General features: G+C 39.5%; 1 protein-coding gene across 2 annotated transcripts in view; it reads left to right on the top strand.

Annotated features, from left to right (window-relative positions):
- Nucleotides 1–20,488, top strand: part of ankrd12 (ankyrin repeat domain 12) — a 38,450-nt gene continuing 17,962 nt past the window's right edge. For both annotated transcript variants that reach the window (XM_084368468.1, XM_084368467.1), the window contains exons 1-2: nt 1–180; nt 18,219–18,332. In XM_084368468.1, coding sequence (XP_084224594.1) covers nt 18,273–18,332 — 60 coding nt within the window. In that variant the 5' untranslated portion in view covers nt 1–180; nt 18,219–18,272. The remainder of the gene's footprint in view (nt 181–18,218; nt 18,333–20,488) is intronic.

The raw sequence follows: 20,488 nt of genomic DNA, 5'->3' as shown, positions 1-20,488 counted from the left end.
CTTTTCACCGAGAGGACGGGCGACGAACGGCTGGGATGTTTTCAAACCCAGCGATGAACGTCACACAGCCGTAGGCTACGGTTAACGTCCAATATTTAGGAAATAACTGTTTATATTGCGCAATATTCACATATAGCTGGAGCTGAATGAGTCGGTGGGAGCGTGTAACCCAGTGTAAAGGTAAGCGCAATACGAGGTTTGTTGTTTCACTGCCGCGGATCATAAGGGCTGGAAATCCTAGTTAACGTTAGCCATCTGGCTAAGTTCTGCTGCGAGCAGGCTAATGTTGAGCTAACGTGAAGTAAACTGCGTGCGAAAATGGAATGTTATGTGTCTGCGTGGGCTCGCTATAGTTGCGTGCCACGTGCGTTACACACATTGACTACTTTCTCTTCTCAAACTGAAATTTCACTCGTTTCTGCTTTTAGTAACTCGCTGGCTTTGAAGCGAGAGCACAGAATAGGAAAATGTCGGGGCGAGACGGAGAGAGCTGGGTTAGCCCCAGTCAGCCAGCCAGCGAGGCTGTGTAGGGCTGGAGACGAGCTTGCTAGCTAGCTAGATTAAGCGCTGGGGAGGGGGAACGTTGTGAGGGCAGCGAAGGGGCTGCAGTGGGCTTTTGTCTCTGGCTGTGCTCTGCTCTCGTGTTGAGTATTGCCTTTTATAACATGAAACACAAACGTGAATATTCCTAATGTTGGCCACGGAGTCGCATTACACAACACATTTACTCGTGGGACGCATTTCAGGGCACAGCGTTAATTATACATTAGCTCGTTATGTTTACTAACGATAGCCAAGTTGAAAATTTTAGCGCTCAACAACATACTGCTGTCTGTGCCTTGAATGCAGCCACGAGCGACATTACCGTGAGGTGGGTGGTGTTGTCTGCAACGATCTCGCACACACCACCGTTTTATTTACACCCAGCTTAGTTCCAGGCAGATTAGCTATAAAATTGAGCGTATAATATTGTTCTGATTTGCTAATTCATACAAGGAACTAGCATAGCTTGAATAACCAGGAGCTTGCGCCTCCCAGCCAATGGCTGTGACATCTTGGGGGTGTGTTGCTCGATACAAAAGCAGCCTGTTTTTAGATGGCAGTCCGTGCAACGACCGCTCTGAACCAACAAAACGTCAGCCTTAGATTTAAGATATCTAAAGTTAAAGCGCTATTTAGTAGAAACCGAATTCATACAGACTTTAATGAAGCTTATAAAAACACCCTTAAATCACAAGCAGTAGCAAATCGTGGTAAAATTGCCAATATTTTAAAAGCTATTTCATCTTACATACACACAGTATATTCATATACTTTTATAAATGGGCAGACGAAATAATTATTTTGCAACTGACTTATACATTTGACATATATATAAATACATTAACAGTATAATCATTGAAAGGAAAACAACACAACACAAGGATTGTAAACACAACAGCACTTGTCAGATGTGAAGTATATTCATGTCTCGTTTAAGGCAGAGGAAGAGAGCGCCTAAAAAATTAAAACCATGCTGGTATAGTCAGGAAATTTAAAGAAAGTGATTTCTTCTATTAAAAAATAATAATTGTGTGATCTCGAAATTAGTGTTTTTCTTTTTGTGATCACAAGAGAACAGCTAGCCTTTCTGTTGCTTTTCTCTACCTATGGTCACAAAATAATTACACTCATGTTAATAATACATAGGAGAACACAATTATTGAGTGATTGTTTAGTGAACTCGGTGATATCAAGAGAACAGGACTTGTTATGCTGACATCTAAAATATATCTTTTTTTAAGTACAATAATAAAAAAGCTCATTACCCATGGTCTTCCTGGACCTACATTAGAATCTGTGTAAGACATTTGCACTGGATACCTCCCAAAAGAAAAATGTGATAATTGACAATCATCAAATCCAACCAATATTTTGCCATCTGCTTTTGAATTCACGCTATGAGGCTATTGGGTTGTGGCATCATTCTGTGTTTTTAGGCCAGTTAGTCATCACATGTTCTCGCACAGATATACAGAAACTCATTTTCAAAAGCTGTAAGGAAGGCCTTTCAAACAAAGTACCATGGAAGTCTGAGAGTATTGTAGGTTTTCACTTCAGTTAAAACTAAAAACTATACTTAGTCACTTCAGTCATTATCACACATTAAAACAGAGAGGAGGAAGTCATTGTTGAAACTGTGATAATGTGCTTAGAGTTGAACGTCAACCTGCATACTTTCAGTGTTCCATGACATACAATATTTTAACATTAATAAGCTAAAGGACAGGATTTACTGTAACATGTAGTCTGTGATGTTTTATACCCCGTTTCCACTGGTCAAAAATCCTACTTAAACCTGCTAAGAGAAGCGGTATTAGTTCCTTTTTATGTAGGCACTACAATAAACCAAAAATGTTGCAAGTCATAGCCCTGGCATTGGAGAGACTATCAGCTGTTTTCATGTAAAACTATCTTCTTCTCCTATTATTGTAGTGTATCGGGCGTAAGCATGGGCTCTGTTGCCACAATTGTTGACATGCACAGCCAGTTTGTAGTTTATTGTATGTAGTGAGATTAGCAAGCTTCTCGTTAATGTGCCAGTGTAATTTGATTCACAAATTCACCGTTTGTGCTAATATCTCAATACTCCAAAACAAAATCTCATGATAATGGTTAAAGATGCAGCAAGTATACTTTGCAACTGAGGATGCATCGGTTTGTGATCTGACTGATAATGAAGGAGAAGTCCCACAATTCAAAAGGTTGTAGTGTGAGATAGGATCAGAACGTAAAGTAATTGTTATTACTTTCCATCACCATACAGCTTCTCGCAATGTGTTAATGGCTACTCTGGCATCAGTACTGCAGTAGTTTTTGTTGTGTCATTGAGGCTGAGGTGTATCTGTTTATTTTCTGCTGTCACGCTGAATTGTTCGACAGTTCAGTTTTCTGTCATTGTAGAGGTGTTAGACATTGAAATAACAGAACATGTCTTTGTGTTGCCTTGTGTTTAGAAAAGGCTGCAACTCTAAACCTCTATGTAAACCTCTGTTGAAGTGAATTCTCTTCAGAATGCAGTGAAAGAGTCATATGACATCAATTTCCACTTAATTTTGTGTCTTTAAACATATATTTTACTCTGTAGATTGTCTAAAATTGTGATACATCTTACACCTATGTACTAATCATCTTTGCCATATATTGGGAAATATAGGCAAGGCACAGGAACATGACTTAGGTCTTGAGGAGTTCATCGACAAATAGTCCAAACTGTACACACACTGCACTGCTACGTTCACAGCTGTCAGGTTACTGTAAACTTCAGACTCACTATAACACACGCTTTCTCTTTCTTTCTCGCTCGCTTGATCGCTCTCTTGCTAATGTCACGCACACAACCTACGCGCTGTGTTATTCCCTTAAAAGCAGTGTTGTCAGATGGGAAATGTGAAACCATTGTACCAGTGGCTTGAAATTGTTGTATTTTGGGGGAGAATTTTGTACATGAGTAATAAAGTGTAATTTCAACAGAACACGTATTTAAACCAATTTTTGACATGCCCACAAATCTACTCACAGCCATGCTGGTGAATCAGGTTCATCACCAGAGGCTACATCAAGCATGATTGGCTGGAAGGAGATCATGTGAGATGAAGGATCCATGTTCTGATTATGTCAGGAAGTAAAGTATACTGGAACAGTGTAGACAAACCCCAATTACTAATGTAAGCATGAGAAAATGGTCAAATTATTGTACATTATAGCAATTTTGGTCTTATTGATCATACATTGTTCAGAGGGCAAAATTATCGCACCATTACGTTTTTTTTATCGTACATCTGTCAACGCTACTTAAAGGAGTTTGCTGTGTGTATATTTTAGTAAAAAACGGATTAAAACACATTTATATAAAAATTTCAATACTAATGCCTGGTGGGGAGTCAATTTGGGCTTGGCAGACAGCCGGTCTTTGAATTCACTTGAAAACCCTGCAATAAATCGCAGCAGCACAGCCAATTTTTTATTCTTTAAATACACTCATTACAAAGGTCTTTGGTGGTCCACATGAGGAGCAAATTTGTCTCTTTTGCTCCATCGAGTGGCACATTTTGGTTACCGTTCATCTACTACTTCAGCTGTCTTCATGGCCCCTCCACTGGGTTCTAAGGGCATCATTGATTTCATGTGGCTGGTGTGTTACACTTAAGGGTTGAACCAATGCCTCACTGACAAAGGTATTTATACAGGACCAATGTGATTACTAGGATTGACCCAAATGCTTCAAAGCTTCTATATTTTCCATGATAATTGATGTCCAAATCAGTATTCCAAAGACGGTGATGTTGCGTCAGCACTACCGTAAAGAAGGCAAAAGCCCTATAAGGAGAGCAAGACATGGAGATCCTCTATGGCTGGTATGTGGTCTCAAAACCTGCGCACATAAAAAACAGCAAGGGAGCATTTTTGCTCCGGGTGCACATATGCAGCACAGCGAGCATGCGGCTGTGACAAGCATGAGCTCGACCCTCCACGCTTGCAACTACTAAACACTTGTTAACTAAGCTGACTTTTGAGTCTTTGGTGGCAGGGACAGTGGCTATAATCTCCATTTATGTCCTTGTCTTTCATTAGGCCCATAAATACAATAACAGCAAAGTAAATAACAGGGCTGCACAATATGTTAAAAAATCATACTGAGTTTATTTTGATAGACATTGCATCTGCGATATGATTTACCATTCATGGGAATGATCATTTTTCTTCATGCACATCATGTGTAGGGTGAATTTAATAACAACCGATCACCAAATATTTGTTGACCTTGACTGATGAATGCCAGCAGAATATGGCCTGTTATTCTGTGAGAGTTCAGTATTTTTGTCAGATCTCTTTTGGAAGTGTTAATTTCCACTTTTTCATTTCTAGCAGGGTTTCCTTGACTGACTCATTTTAGTCTTGTTGTTCCTCCAAAGCCTTTTTTTCTTTCACTATCTCCCTTCCTTCTTTCTCTTTCTCTCACACGTTAGATTTGTTTTGAATTCTCCCCTCAGTGCCTTTGCACAGTTTGTTACATGGTGTAACACATTCGTGTCATTTGTTGGTGCGACTTGGAGAGAAATAGGGAGCATTTGGTTTGATGAAAGAATCTTCCCACTAAAGCAAATACATTGTAATTTTTGTCGTGTATGTTTGAGATTGCATAGATGGGATTTTAATAGATGGTTAACTGCAGTTAGCTGCTCAATTGTGATACATTCTCCTACAAAATGTAGTTGGCCACTGGATTTGGGTTTCCTCTCAAAGATTAAGAGTTGTTAGCTTAAAAACTAATGATTATAATTAGTATTTTTGATAATATAGTATTTTGTGTAGTCAATTAATAAAAAAAATGGATAAATTAATCAGTACCGATGTTAAACTGTTGCAGCCCTGCTGTTGTGCAAGTCTGAAGAACTTTGACGTTCAGCCAGGGAGTAGATTTGGTCTGTTTGAAATATTATTTTCTCCATCTATCTTGGCAACATTCAACGCCAACATTCATCCTCTGATCTCACCCGGATGCAATGAGTGACAGGTCTGGATGCACAAAAATCAGATTTTCCTCTAATTTCTGCCAGATCTTGAATATCAGATGAGGGAGGGTCTACAGTCACATCAGTTTTACACACACAGTCCAGACAAATGTTCATATAAGCAGAGAGAATGTGAACAAATGGAAATTTGAATTGCAGTATGTACAATTAACAGTCTTTACAACCTTATGTTCAGTCACACTAAACTGAACAATTTGCTAAATTACTTTTGATCCTTTTCAAGATTTCCTCTCTTGGTAAACGGTGGCACAGAAAGCACCTACTGTATGTGTTACTGGGAAACCATACTGTGGCTGCTGTAGCCTTTCCAGACAGACTTTAAGCCTCTTAGTGAGAGAATAGGGTATTGACCAAGGTCCTGTAAAGCATTAGCAAATATGAAAGGACATACAGTATCTCATAGTGTGCTGTTTGTCACAGAATGGATTTGTTTTCATTGGAATGGTTTTCTTTTTTAGTTTTCAGGATGGATACATAAGATGTGACATACTTTTATTTATTTATGATTATTATTATTATTATTATTATTTTTAATTTGACCTTTTAGAATTTGTTGAATCTCCTGACTGATGGATATGACGTATGTAGGGTTGGACGATCTGGCCAAAAAATATTATCACGATCTAAATTGCCTTTTTTTAAAAATTTTTTATGAATTTTGAAATCCCCTGGAGACTAGCGCTAGCCTTGATCTACCCTATGAATTTTGCCATTTGCACCATTAAAATGCAATATTGCATTTAAGATGGTTATCTTTTGGCACAAGCTCCTCATCAGCCATGCTGCTAGCTATAACTCAAGTTGCATTATTTATAATAAATCCGCAAAGGAAGAGATGTGTGAAGTCATCTAGTTCAACACATGTGCTGGTTTGTTCATGTAGCGAGGATATTTTATGACTTGCCTAATGTTTTGATTGTGGACACCTTTTTAAGATGAATCATGTCCACGTCAAAAGTTTTGTGCATCGCACATTTTTGAATGGTATATTGCATCATTGAAGAAAAGAAAAATAAAGAGGTGGCAGGGTATGAAAGTGACCTTCACAACGAGATAAAGTTGGTGGGGTATAAATGCAGATGAGTGACATGAATAAGAAAGTGTTAAAAATGTTGTCATTCTTCTTTCTGAAAAGAAAGAAATGTTTATGAAATATCACAGTTTACACAGGTCTGTAATGGTGTACAAACAAATTTCCTCCAGCTCACTGAATGTTTCGACTCTTTCATTTGAAGCATTAGAGGGCTCAGTATGACTGCTAAAGAGAGGCTTAGCCTAGCTGGCTGAGAGATGTTGGGACTTTTATTTTATCTTCCAGGTCTAATCCTCGTGCCATCTTGCAGCATTTCTTAACCAACAGAGATATTATGAATTCTGGTTTCTCTTAGAATTGAAAGTATTGACCTTGTACATAATACTTAGTACAATGCAGTTCCTCTTTTCTTCTTTTTGAGTGATCACACCAGGGTAGTATCTTCAGGGAAAGCCCCCAAAACGGTCAGAGGTTTTCTTTTACTCTTCTTCCTCTGCAAAGTGAAGACCAGCTGCCCTTCAGTGCTAACGTGTGTGTGTGTGTGTGTGTGTGTGTGTGTGTGTGTGTGTGTGTGTGTGTGTGTGTGTGTGTGTGTGTGTGTGTGTGTGTGTGTGTGTGTGTGTGTGTGTGTGTGTGTGTGTGTGTGTGTGTGTGTGTGTGTGTGTGTGTGTGTGTGTGTGTGCATAATTCAAGTGTTTATTTAGGAATCTCTCTAACATGGTCAGAGGTAGGTAAAGCACCATTTGGTTTTAATAAATAAAATAAAAATCCCAGAAGGCCGAGCGCTGAGGGCAGAAATGATCTGTTTCCTCTATTTCAGACAGCTTAAAATTCTGCTCTGTATCACTTTCGCTTCAAGCTGCGGGACACGTTTATTGTGTTGCTGTTCAAACAAGACTGAAAACACTAGTGCCATTTATGATATGAAGTGCCTCTTGCCTGAGCCTATGTGCAGTTGGCTCCATCAGCCGAGCGGCTGCGTCTTCGAGAGGTCCTGCAAGTATGCGTTTGTGCATGTGCGTGTATCTTTGTGTATAAGGGTGGAGCCTCATGATTGCACAACATGTGCAAGCCTTTGCCAGGAGCTGAATGTGTGCCGAGCATTGTTTTTGTTTGGTACGTTGAGTGCATATCTCGGTGCGTAACGGCTGATGTTGCCATGATAATCCACCATGTGCTTTCAAAGACTGTGACCTTCCTGCAGAAGAGTACAGCATGACAACGCAGAAAGGAGGAGAAAGGAAAAGCTGGGTTGTAATATTCCAATGTTCTCGGTTTTTTAATTATTGATGAGGCCTTGGAGTTTACTTTTTATGAATGAGTAGTGAGGGAAATAAGTGCATTGATAGTTTAGAGGGGAAAAAACAATTTGACAATCGGTGTAGTTCATTGCTTGGCTGGTTTAACTTAACCGATGCCTAAGAAAGCAGTCATATCCTGTTTACTCTGGCTCTCACAGGGACCATGCTTTCTGAGGGCCAAGGACCCTCCTGCTGAAAAATAGGTTAATGAGTATTTCATTCACGGATGATTTCTGGGCATGTCTTTTGATTGGATTTGTTGTATCTCCCTTTCACTGTGGAATTTGTGTAGTATGTCTCTGACCTTGAATTGTATTTCGGAAATGTGGTCAAATTTGGTTGATCATTGACAGCGGTATGGTTTACTATTCATGCTGTTTCTGCACTATGCATGTCTGTTTTTAAAAATGGCACGGCCACATCTATGAATAGATCTGGTGCATACACTTTCAAGAACACAACATGTTGTGTACTCTAACAACACTTTCATTAAAGCTCAGCTTGTTTGAAGAATATTTGAATTGTTGGCTTTTGGACTCTGTCGTATCAGCTATTTTACCAACATTTAGGACGATGGTGAGCTCAGTTCATACACAGGCAGTTTGAAAGTGCTTGACAAATATTAAAAGACAGAATAAGTGAAACAACATTGTGTTGAACATGTTTGTTTACGATGTATTCAAGGGGTGCTTGTTTATGTTGCTATACACTCAAATATGTTTATAATTAGACTTTCCTTGTTGCGTATTAGGTTCAAATTTGCACAGCATGATGACTAATGTTGAATATGATGAAACTGGAACATATTGAAATTGAAAAAGAATTTAAACACCCTCTTGAACAAATTCAGAGCAAAGGGAGTTAAATTAACTCAGTATCCTGGGTAATATTAAGATGCTCTTTTTGTTATTGCAGTTCAGATAGCAGCAATGGAAAAAGATGACAGCATCAGTGATGTTTGTATGATATTGTATGTATGTATTAACCTTATGAAGAAACATCATTTTTCATCGAGTCATTATCTCTGTCATCTTAAAATCATCATGTTTGCCAATGTAGTTGCTGCTTAATGTAAAGTAATTGTTTCCCAACTGGTCTTGTGATTCTTATTTCCAGGTGAAAACATACCCTTTTCTCAGTCCTAACAAAAACGCATTGAAATCACAATGAAGTAGGCGTTTTCTTTTGTGTCTGAAATGGTGTTTATTGTGGCACGATACACTGAGTGCACTTGAGTGTTAAAATGTGAGATTGTCAGACCAGCTGTCCATATTTTACAGCAGTTGGAATAAATTATGCCCAATGTCTCAAGGAGATTTTGATATGAATATGTTGGTTACGATACAGTGCTGACTGTAACACACAAGCTCTAATGCTATATCTGCAAGAGAAGTATTTTTCTCTCTTCCTGTGCATCAAGACTGCAGTGTCAAAAAAAGACAAACTTAGAAGTTCTGCCAATATTATCAGTTATTTGACAGACGATTATTTGGGAACATTGTGATAAAACAAATTGTGATTTTTCCAATAAATCAAACGGATGATAAAGAAAATAATTTGAAAAATAAATAAGAGTATAGTCAATAGTTGCAATCTGTTGTAATACTCTCTTTTGTTGGATGATACATTGTCCTAGGGCTGCCACTAACGACTAGTCGTTATAGTAGTCGATGACTAGTCGACTATCAAAATAGTCAGATTATGAATTGCACAAAAAACAATGGCTCTTATTTAGTTGGGGAAAGTGAGATGTCTCACTCTGAGCTATTTCAATTGGCTATGGTGAAACATTGTTTAGCGTGGCATTGCATGCCGTGGGATACACACACGATGACGTCACTAACGACTAGTCGACTACTAAATTAGTCATTGACTAATTTAGTAGTCGACTAGTCGTTGCACCCCTATATTTCATTAAAGGTTTAATGAACTATCATCTTAATTGTCTTCATTTTTAGTAAGTAACTTCAACCTGTTTGTTTTTACTTTAATTGTTACTGATGTGCACAATAAAGTAGTAACGGTTAACCCCTCTGAGTGTGTTCTTGTTTATCTGCAACGTCTTAACAGCCCGATAGTGAACATACTGAAATGAAACTGCTACTAATCTTCATGCTGCACGACTGTTGATCAAAGACTTGGTTTGCTCTGTCGGCTGCATTTTCCTCCCAGTCTGAAGATGGGAGATGCTGTGTCAACCTTTACACGCTGGCCTCGCCGAGGCTTACTCTGGCACAGTAAAGCTGTGGTTTTGGCACAGCTCAGGCAGCCATGTGTCGGGCCTGTGATCGGATCGACATCTCATCAGGCCTAATAGGATGTGGCAGGTGTAGATGGAGTCATGTCTTGAATGTCGTAATGAAAACTGACACAGCATTTCCCTCGTGGTTTATTTTTCAGACTGAGGCCTGCTGGTTGCTCATATTAACTTCCTTGATGATTCCTTGTGGTTGTGACACCTTGTATGCCATGTTTTTATGTTTTTATACTAAGTGGCTTCAGGAACAGACATGGCAATTTCATATTAATTTGCTTGGTGCAAACAATATAAAAGGGCTGTTTTGATCCAATACATCATGGTCTATTGCTAATTTTGTTCTTGTCATCACTAGTTGAAAAGGATCTTAAGCTTTTTTTTGTTCTGTTTGCAATGAAATAAGCATGTTGTTTATGTTTGTTGTATGAATTTCAATCTTCATCTGTTGAATCTTTGCTGTTGATCTTGAAGTTTCCTTGAAAGTTGAACAGCAACAGTTTCCCAGTGTTTGACTGAGTCATGTGAGCTTGACGCTGTGGTGGAAATAAGAACAAGACCCACGCCTAGGTCCTAACCTTTGGTCTAATCCCTCCCCCATTCCCTCTCCCCTCCTTTTTAACCCATAATCAGCAGTAAAGGCTTCATTGTTCTTGTCCGTTTCGTGGGTATCTGATCATTGACCTACATTCAGAGCAGTGGCGGTAGGCTTCTTAAGGCTCTCTGAGTCTCTGCCGGACCAATTTAATGGGCGTGTTTCAGTGGGCTGAGCCTTATATTCCTGCCAGTAAAGTTAACCCTATTTACGCCTCTCGCGTACAAACATTAGCTATTTTATGAGGCTTTTGATTTGTGTGCGAGCCATGCCCCGAGCCTCTGCCTTGTAAATTTAGGGCTCTTCCTGTTTTTATGGAAGCTTTTAAGTGATGGATAAGGCTGTGAAACAGTTCAGCACTCAATCTTACATAAGAATACACATTTAGGACACATAGTACATTATGTCTGACTCTCACAACAGCTTAATGCTTGGATTATTATGAATTAAGCCAGAAAATTTAGTTTGCTGAAACTATTTTTGCCAAACCAACATGATGTGTCCATAGTTAAGTTGAAGAGTATGCTTGATGTACTATAGATCAGGCAGAAAATTAACCATTTGTTCCACGTTGGTCCACGTAATTTACTTGTACCTGTTCATACATTTACTCACCAGTATTGGCAGTGGTAGCCCATGCTTTTCCCATGTGAACCAGGGCTCACCACCTCTTCCCAGGAACATGACTGGCTCATTTATGCAACCGAACAACTACTAGAACGAAGGCCAGACACTCTGGTTGGAGAAGGCGTGTTTTGTCTGTCTGGGGTTAGGGTAGCGAGAGGTGAACAGACGCCTTGAGGCATCCAGTGTCACTTGCTGTTTGTTTGCCCATGTCGAAATATGCCTTCAGTTCAGACGACCGGTGATGGTTGGGGGAGAGCTGCACTTAGGTTGTCCAGGAAATGTTATACTTTGGAATATGGTGGACAGTTTAGGCAGAAAGAGAGCATGAGTGTCGCTATATAACACAATAGAAGAGGCTTTTGTGTGTTTATTTGTATTTAGAAGTAATTTACAGGCACTCTGTATTAAACACCACGACAACTTTCCTGGTTTACATAGTTCTGCAGGATTATTAAAAGGGATACACTTACGTTAATCAGTAATTAATGCAGATTTTTTTTTTTTAATTCAATAAGTCTTTTACTACATTAGTATTATTAACACAAATATAAACACCAGACATATGTTATTAAATGTTTTACTGACAAACAGCCACAAATCTAATGCTCAATTTGTAGACCTTGAGAATAAATCCACCCAGAGATATTTAATATTTATACTAGATGAATAGGTCGTCATTTTAAAAAAATCAAGACGAATAAAAAATTCATTTAAAATTAGAACTGATCAATTTTCCACCATTTCAACAATAATTTGGACTATTGAAAGAATATTATTTTCTTCTTGTTTTGTCAACAGGAAGATAATTGGACAGGACATTTCTAGGGCGCATAACAGATTTGGCGTACACACTGTGAGGTTATTCTACATTGCAAGCATATAAATTGGTCAATAATCTAACAATGTGTGCTGTTATTCTATGCGTGTGATCATGTTGAAGATGGCTGGCTCTTTGCTGGGTATTGTTGCCTTTTCTGCCCCTCTCCTGTCGTAATCGGGCCTTTGCGCCTCGCTTTGTCCTGCTACTCATTAGGGAGTCGGGGGGGAGGAGGAGGAGACGAAGGCTGGGAGTGGATGTGCAGCTGAGAGAGACCTCCCCCATCATTTAGCCTGACGGCATACAGGTCCACAATCACGTGACCGGCTGTTTACTGTCGCAGCAAGCGTAGTGCGTCTCCTTGAGTGCGTTACAGGATTTTCCTGCCTCCTATTGTAGGAAAAACCTGAATGTAGATTTTTAGATATTCTTGCTAATAATCACATTGGTTTTATTTCTCCCAGTGTGTAAGATTCCAAACATGGTGATGCTTTTAGAGGTTGCTTTCCTGTAGGTTCCTTTGTGTGCAGTCGTAAGTGCAGCCACATGGGAGAGCAGGGGGAAAATCACATGTATTTTCCACATGGTGTGTGTGAGAGCTCACAGCAGGCAGTACTCTGGAAGCTGTAGTGGAGTAATGTTGCTGCTGCTGCTGCTGCTGTTGCTGCTGCTGGTGGCGTACTCTGCACTCTGTGTGTCAGGCTCAGTGCTATTCTTAGCCCTCTTCCCTCCCTGTCCCATCCTGCAGTCTGTGGATCAGGTTTCCGTACTGTGTGTGCTCTTCATCTATCCCAGCTACACCACCTCAGTCTTCACCACCCCCCAGCACACATCTATGCCACACCAGCTCCCCCCCTCGCCATCTCCTCAAAACCCCCAAACCGCTACACTCACGCAAGGACATGCTCTGAAGCAGCCACTCTGATGTCAGGGCCAACATGCTCCAGTACTACAGGGAAATGGTTGTTATTGTTGTTAGTCAGGAACCAGTTAAAGTGCAGGGACACCAGGTTATAAATAAATACAGAGACATCTGCCTCTCAGAAGGACCAGCACATTTAACATGGGATTTCACTGACTTAATTCATAGGTGGATATTTAGAAAGTGAAACATTCAGAGCCATATTTTTTCATTACAAGTGGTTTGTGTTGTCCAGACTTCATTTAGAGGATCATTTTCAACTATTTTATATTTAGAATTCACATAATCTGAAAAGTAACTTGACCTCCAGCCTTGGTGGCCACCTTGTATTGGTCATCCAGCACAAATGTTAGAATAATGCTGGCACGTTTTTCAGTTCAGCATATTTCAGAGCTGGAAAGATCAGTCTAACAATTAGAGCTGCAACTAATTATTTTCACAATGAATATCAATTAAATAATGGTCCGTATAGACTCTTTAAAACAGAAAATAAAATCAGAACGTAAACAAAAAAATTACCCTTCACATTTTCCTTAAGCCTCGGCCTGTCACAATATTTACATTATCAACTTATCATATATTTCTTTTTAACTAGTCAAAACTAGTTAACGTGACCAGCTTACTCAAGCCCAATGTGATCTATTTAAATGACCTTTATTCTTAACTGTATAAAACCCAAAATATTAAATTGACAATAACGTAATAAACTGCATGATTGAGTAGGTAGAAATCAAGAAATTTGTGGCATTTTTGCTAAAAAAAAAATACTCAAAGAAGTATTTCATAGCTGGCCCTTGCATTCTCGTTTCACGTCATCTGTCGGACGTTTGCCAGTGAAAAAGTTAGGGGCTCTTGGTGCAGGCAAAATGGAGAGTTAAACATTGTTTATTTGCATATACTTCCTAACTTTGAGTGATCCAAAGTTGCAGTTCAAGTGAATTATTATTAAAATAGTTGCAGATTCATTTTTGGTCAATTGGAGAATCCATTAATTGACAAATCCTTTCAAGTAGTTGACTGACAGAAAATTAATTGGCAACTATTTTGATGATAGGTGTATTGTCAGTAATGATTTGTTTTTGTTTTGTTTTTTTAAGCCAAGATGGCAACCATTCACATGTCGCTGCATCTCCAGTGTTGGCTGCTTTCCCTGTTTTTATTTCTTTATAAACAGAATATTTTAAAACTATTGTTCGGATAAAACATTTGACATCACCTTGGTCGCTGGAGAAAAAGCATTTTTCACTACTATTGTCATTTTATTAAAATAAATGTTTGCTCTATTAGTTGAGAAAATACTTGTAGATGAATCTGTAATGATTGTCATAATTTTACAGCCCGTTTTGTCTCTTCAGTGTCTTCTTCTTGGCTGCTGAATTATTTACGACATCGCTGATGTTGAGGCAGAGGGAACCAGCCATCCTGAGTCTCTCTGGTGTCACATCTCTCGCTCCTACTCTCAACCTTTTTACAGATGTGATTTTTGCAGTTTGTTTGTCAGTTTCATTGGAAATGAGTGGGTTAGTTTATTGTTGTTGTCACATTTTTCACTGCTTGGGATCCAATGTCGAACTAATCTCAGCTTTAGTCTCTGTGAACTGTAGTAGTCATCAAGGCAGGGTTTGATCTCGACTTGAAACAGCCCAAGGTTAATGGCGGAGCTTGCAGGGGCTTATGCAGCCCTGAGCTGCTCATGAAACGCAGTGAATGCGAATGCCAAACTGGCGAGAGCCCAAATACCTCTGTAATTATAGTCACACCCTCCTCGCCTCGTCTCTGGGCCAGATTGGAGTCCTGTCAGCGTTTGTTTTCTGGTCTGGTCCTGGGCTGTCCATACCGCTTTAATACCCCCGATACACTAGCCTCTTTACACCAACGTGTTCACTGTGGGCTGCTCAATTCCCCCTTTCAGCTGTCTGAATGACGGTGCTGCTGCATACTCGCTATCTGCTGACTAATGATGGACCTCTCACTGGCCTCGGCTGTGCAGTGGGGCTGTGTGTTGGAAAAACGATAGCTGTCAACACTGTCCTATTACTCAGGATCAGCAAAGGTTGTAAAAGTATCCGAAGAACTAAAAATGTTGGATTCCTTTCAGAAGTCTAGTCTTTTTATTTATGATTATTTAGTGCTGAAAACAAACTTGACTGGATTCTGTCTGGAAAGGCAAATGGCATAATTAGATTAAATCATTATAACTGTGTTGTAGTGTTTATGTTTTAATCCTAAAGGCTTGATTGATAAATTATTGCATATTTAGTCACACAAAATAAAATTTGGATTACTCAATTTAGTAATTTATCTTCGTTATAGATTAGATTAGTTGATTTATTTTTATCATTGTTTGGTCAATGAGTTATTAATAAAATATCCTTTTACAATTTCCCAGAGCCCATAGAGACCTCTTCAGTTCAATTGTTTTATCTGACTAACAGTCCAAAACCCAAATCCGCACAATTGGGGAACTGGAACCAGAGAAAGTTTCATAGTTTTGCTACTTATAAAGTAAAAACAATTAAGAAGTTATCAAAATAGTTGCATATTTTCTGTTGCTTGACAAAAAACAACGCTGTATCCCAAACCTATACATTATGAAGACCACAATGATCCCAAAATCCAGGTCAAATTAAGATTTTACAGTGCGTATATTTAAAAGTGTCAACCCCAAAACAGGTTGCAGCAGCAGCACTTTCCTTGTCTTTTCTTGCTGCCATTGCGGCTGCAGAACGACCGCTCTGTTAATGCCTCTGTCTTGGAGTGCTTTAGCTGCTTAAACTTGTAAGACTTGTGGCTTTTGCATAAGTCCTGGATACGCCACATAATTGCCCCATGTGATGGCAATGTGTATGAAATTTCCGAATGTGTATCTTTATGAGATCTAATAATTGAGGGCCGGTTGTGTTTTTCAATTTTGTTTCATACATAGGTTAGTTCATACACAGGCAGTTGATTGTACCGTCATGGTGGTATAGTGTGACACAGTTGATTGTAGAGGTGTGAATCTTCACTGGCCTCACGATTCATTTTGATTACATTACAAAAACAAATAATTTATCTTACACATTTGTTTTGGTATAGAGTACATATATTGTACAATAATATTGTTTTCACATGGCAGCTTTAAGATAAGGCATTTATTGACTCTGCTGCACACACCTCTCTCAGAGTTGGCTGGCAAAGTTGACAGCGCCTCCTCAGATCTTGGCTGATTAGCTGGGCTTGCTGTTACAGTTATTATATATGGCTGCAGACGTTAGCTTCAGGTGAAAATGGCTAACGTGATTAGTAATTGTTGTGAGGTAGAAGTCCCGCTGAGTGTGGGTCTCGTCCACTTCATACTTCGCAGCAAGTTAATAAAATCCGACGTGTGCCCCGAGATGTCTGTTTTTAAAAAAAATACTCAGCGAGTTTCTTTTTATCAGTCGCAGATGATCTCTGCCTCCCTCCGACATGCCTCCTACATAAGTAACGTTTGCCTTATGTCCGCCCGCTGTTCAGAGCATGGGAGCAACGGCCCGACGTAACTTTATTGTCTGGCTGAGGCCGGACAGTCAACAATCAGCATAAGCCTCAGACTCTCAATTATGCTCTGTCTCTGCATCAATGCAGAATCTTCCTTGTCCACATCACGATGCATCTTATAATCAAGAAATTTCCACACCTCTAGTTGATTGTGCTGTGTGCATTTATGATGTGGTTTTTGAGGAGATTTCAAAATATTGAGATAGATATTATGTATTGCAATATAACCTAAAAACATTGTGATTTTATTATAAGGCTATATTGCCCAGTCTGAATTATTTCTTATTATAAGGTTATGGAGTCAATTGTTGAGTTAATCTATTAAGAAATAAGTGACAACTGAGTCCAAGTTAACATGGTCAAATTGCCTGTTTTGTCTGTTCCACAGCTCAAAAAAGATATCCAATTTACCATCATAAAAGCACAAATATTCACATTTTGAAAAGCTGGAACCAGTAAAAAAAAAAAAATGAGACAAGCAAAGGATTAGTCAATTGCTTTTCTTAATTGTACATAATGGCATCTCTGAAAGAGAAAACTAGCTTCTGATTGGAAGGATTCCCCAGAATTGTGAAAATTGTAATGTGCTCATTAGTAACGTGGGTCTCCCCCAGTCCCGTTAGCTGTGTGAATGAGTGCAATACTTGGAAAACAATCATGCTGCTTCTTTTCTTGGTAAATTCAATAGCTACTACATAGATTGTTGTTGAGTTGTAATAAGATTCATATTGAGTTATGGGGCTGTCCCTTTCATTTTGGAGGCTGCTTCACAACCTATCAGTGGCTCTCAGATTTCCTAATATAGACGTTAATGTTTATGGTACTTTTATAAGGACCAACCGATGCTACCTAGTGTGAGAACATGTAAAACAAGAAGCATTGAACATCGAAAGTAACAAGAAAGGGGTCTTGTGACTGAAAATGGAGATCTTCATGTGACAAGATAACTGACACATGCCGTGTTGGCTTCATTGCGCATGTTCAGCTGAGTGTTACACTTTCTCCGGTCCCTGTAGGCGCCCACAGTGCCCCCATTGACTCTGATGCGTGTGTTACTACACTGACACAAACCACATCAGAGAGAAGCTTGGTTGTACTGATGAGTCGGCCACAGTGACAACATGCAGGGGGGCGTCCTCCTTGGAGAACTTTATTAGTCCCTAAAGCTGTGATTCATGCTGTCTTCTGTAGTTGTTTCCTGCCTGATTTTTAAGGTCAATGTCTAGAAGTGTAATGGAAATTTCAATAAAAATCCCAGATTACTGATGCACTCGGCGTACATCCTAAAACACAGCTGAGATACTCTTTGTAGCCGACCTGTTTCATACGCTGCCACTCCACTCCTCTCTTGGGTTAAGTGACCTTTCTTTACTCCGCTCTCGTTTCCTCTGTGATGCAGACATTGCCCGTAAACAGTCTCGGTGACGAGTTGTCATTTATTGTACCTGCCTTTTAAACATGTCTCCTCTTCTTGCCAGTGTCTGGTGCAAAAACACTAGACAAATCATCCAGTCAGACTGTGATGTGGCAGTGTTGAAATCCTTCTCATTGCTGCTGTTTTCTGTCTCCAGGTGCATGATGAACCTACTGTGCTGTAGCTGTCACAGCTAGTCAGGTGCCACACCATGGCCAAACCTGGGAGCGACAGAGATGGAGCCATGGTGGATAAGCAGGCGGGGAAGAAGGTATGCAAGCATATACACAGAACAGCACTGAAGAAGACACTTGAGAAATAAGCGTACCAAATTTATTTATGCGTTTATTCACTTTTCCCTCCTCCAGTGTTAAATACATGTAATGAATGTTTGCTGTGTAAAGTCCATGAAATCTTGGCTTATTTTCTTTTAATTCTCTTCCAGACCTCACAGATATGTAGCACAAAATCAGATCCCAAGTCCAGGTTTAAAATTCATTCCTAATCTTGAAACCAGCTGTTAGTAACATAATCCTACCTCACGGCCAATTTGGTAGATGGAGATCAAATAACATAATATTCATCAGCAGATGGAGTTTGCCCAGTTGTCATGGGAAATTGTTCAATTTTCCTGAATGCTTTAGGGACTTCTTGTCTATTTTGACATAAAAAATGAGGTTCAGTGTTCATTCTTGATCTTGGAAACAGCAGTTGACAAAAAATTTAGGCCTAATCCTAAACTCCTTTTGCTCCTACCAGTTAGACCTACCTCTTGGTTTTGCATGTCTAGGGGTAGAGTGTCCCCATTCTTGTTGGGATTGAGGGGTAGAGCAAAGTGTTGATGCTACATGGCCCTCCAAATGGATGTTTTACAGAGGCACACTTCAAACTAGGAGTTTTGAGAAATCTCTGATGCTTTGAAGCGTTATGGTCCTCTCTTTTTAACAAGCATAAAACAATCGCTACAAGTTTGCCAATGTCTCAGTAGCTAACTAGCCCACTAGCTAAAGTTACATTGTTATTGCTGATTTGTGTGTGACAGTCATGCATTTTGATGTATTTCAATGTTGTTGAGCAGCGATGTTGCTGAACTTGGTACTTCACCTCTACTATGAGTGCAGCCTGGCAGGGTAGGAGCACAGGTTGCTAATATTAGCCTTTAAAGCACCGCTAGCAGCCAGGTAATGACGCAGTGTTTTTCCTTATTTGGTAACATGATGGACAGCGTGAAGTTATGAATGAAATGAGTGTCCACGCTTTTCTATCTCCATCAGATAAATGGAAAGTGGCATTTTGGTGATACCAGAATTGTCACAGTGTTGGCCTTAGTTGCTGTTCTGGATCGCAAGCCATCCTACCTGCGACTTATATTTGATTTCTTTAGTTAGTCAGCAATGAGACTGTGGTGGTCATGTTGGCAGTTTAGCTTGACATAGAGGGCTACTACATGCAGATGGACTTTTTATCAGAATGCCTCTGTTTACTCAGAATTGAAATGTCTTTGCACACTTTTGCGTCTGGTCAGTTCTTGTTTCGTCATGGTGATAAGTTTTCCTTTAACATACATTTGTATAAATGTCTGCAACGTCTAAACACACTTGTAGATATGCTTTTTTAAATACACACATGTGGATGTTGGCCAGGAGAATATCTAACCTCACTTGCAAATATAAAGTTCACTGTGCTCCGACAGCTATGCACGTACCTGTTGACATTGATGCTAGTTTTGTGATTTGCTCAGATGTGATTCAGCAGTAATCTAACAGTGTAAATTGGCATGTGAGTGGACCACTATTGCCACGACACAACTAGTATTCTGAGGACCTCTCAGCGAAGATTTATTCATGCTTCGCTGTGCTCGTTCACATTTAACATATGAGCATCAGTTGTTTTATGATAAATTGTTTTTGCAAAATCCTGCCCCCCCCTTATTGTTATACCAACATCACTTTCTTATCATTTTCTCTATGTCTGCATTTATATTTAAGGCAGAAGTGCTTCTCATCCTAACGCTCCTCTACTTTTAACGCAGCCAGACACTTCAGCTTTGCACAGCTGGCACATTGCTTCACTGAGATCAAAGAAGCACCACACTGCAGACATTTTTCCTCCTGCCAGAAATGTATTTTACTGCACCAAAGTGCAGCGCACTAAAGTACTGGTACTGAAAAAAGCTTTGTCTGCAGATCAGAGTGCAGGAACCCTGTAACTGGAATTCAAAGACACTCTGATAATACAGATATTACTGGTGTAATGTTTAGGCCTGATTCAGGGGGTGCCATTACTAGTTGCTTAAGTGTAGTTTTTTCTGAAGAATCCAGATAGGCTCTCAATGCACATCTGACGCAAAACAAAACAACGTTATATCCATAAAGACAAGCAGCTGCTTCAAGTGGGAGGCATCAGATGTAACATTTTCTGTCTCGT

This window comes from Pagrus pagrus (genome assembly GCF_965226575.1).
Source record: "Pagrus pagrus genome assembly, chromosome: 12".
NCBI lineage: Eukaryota > Metazoa > Chordata > Actinopteri > Spariformes > Sparidae > Pagrus > Pagrus pagrus.
This window is presented reverse-complemented; position numbering and strand designations above follow the sequence as displayed.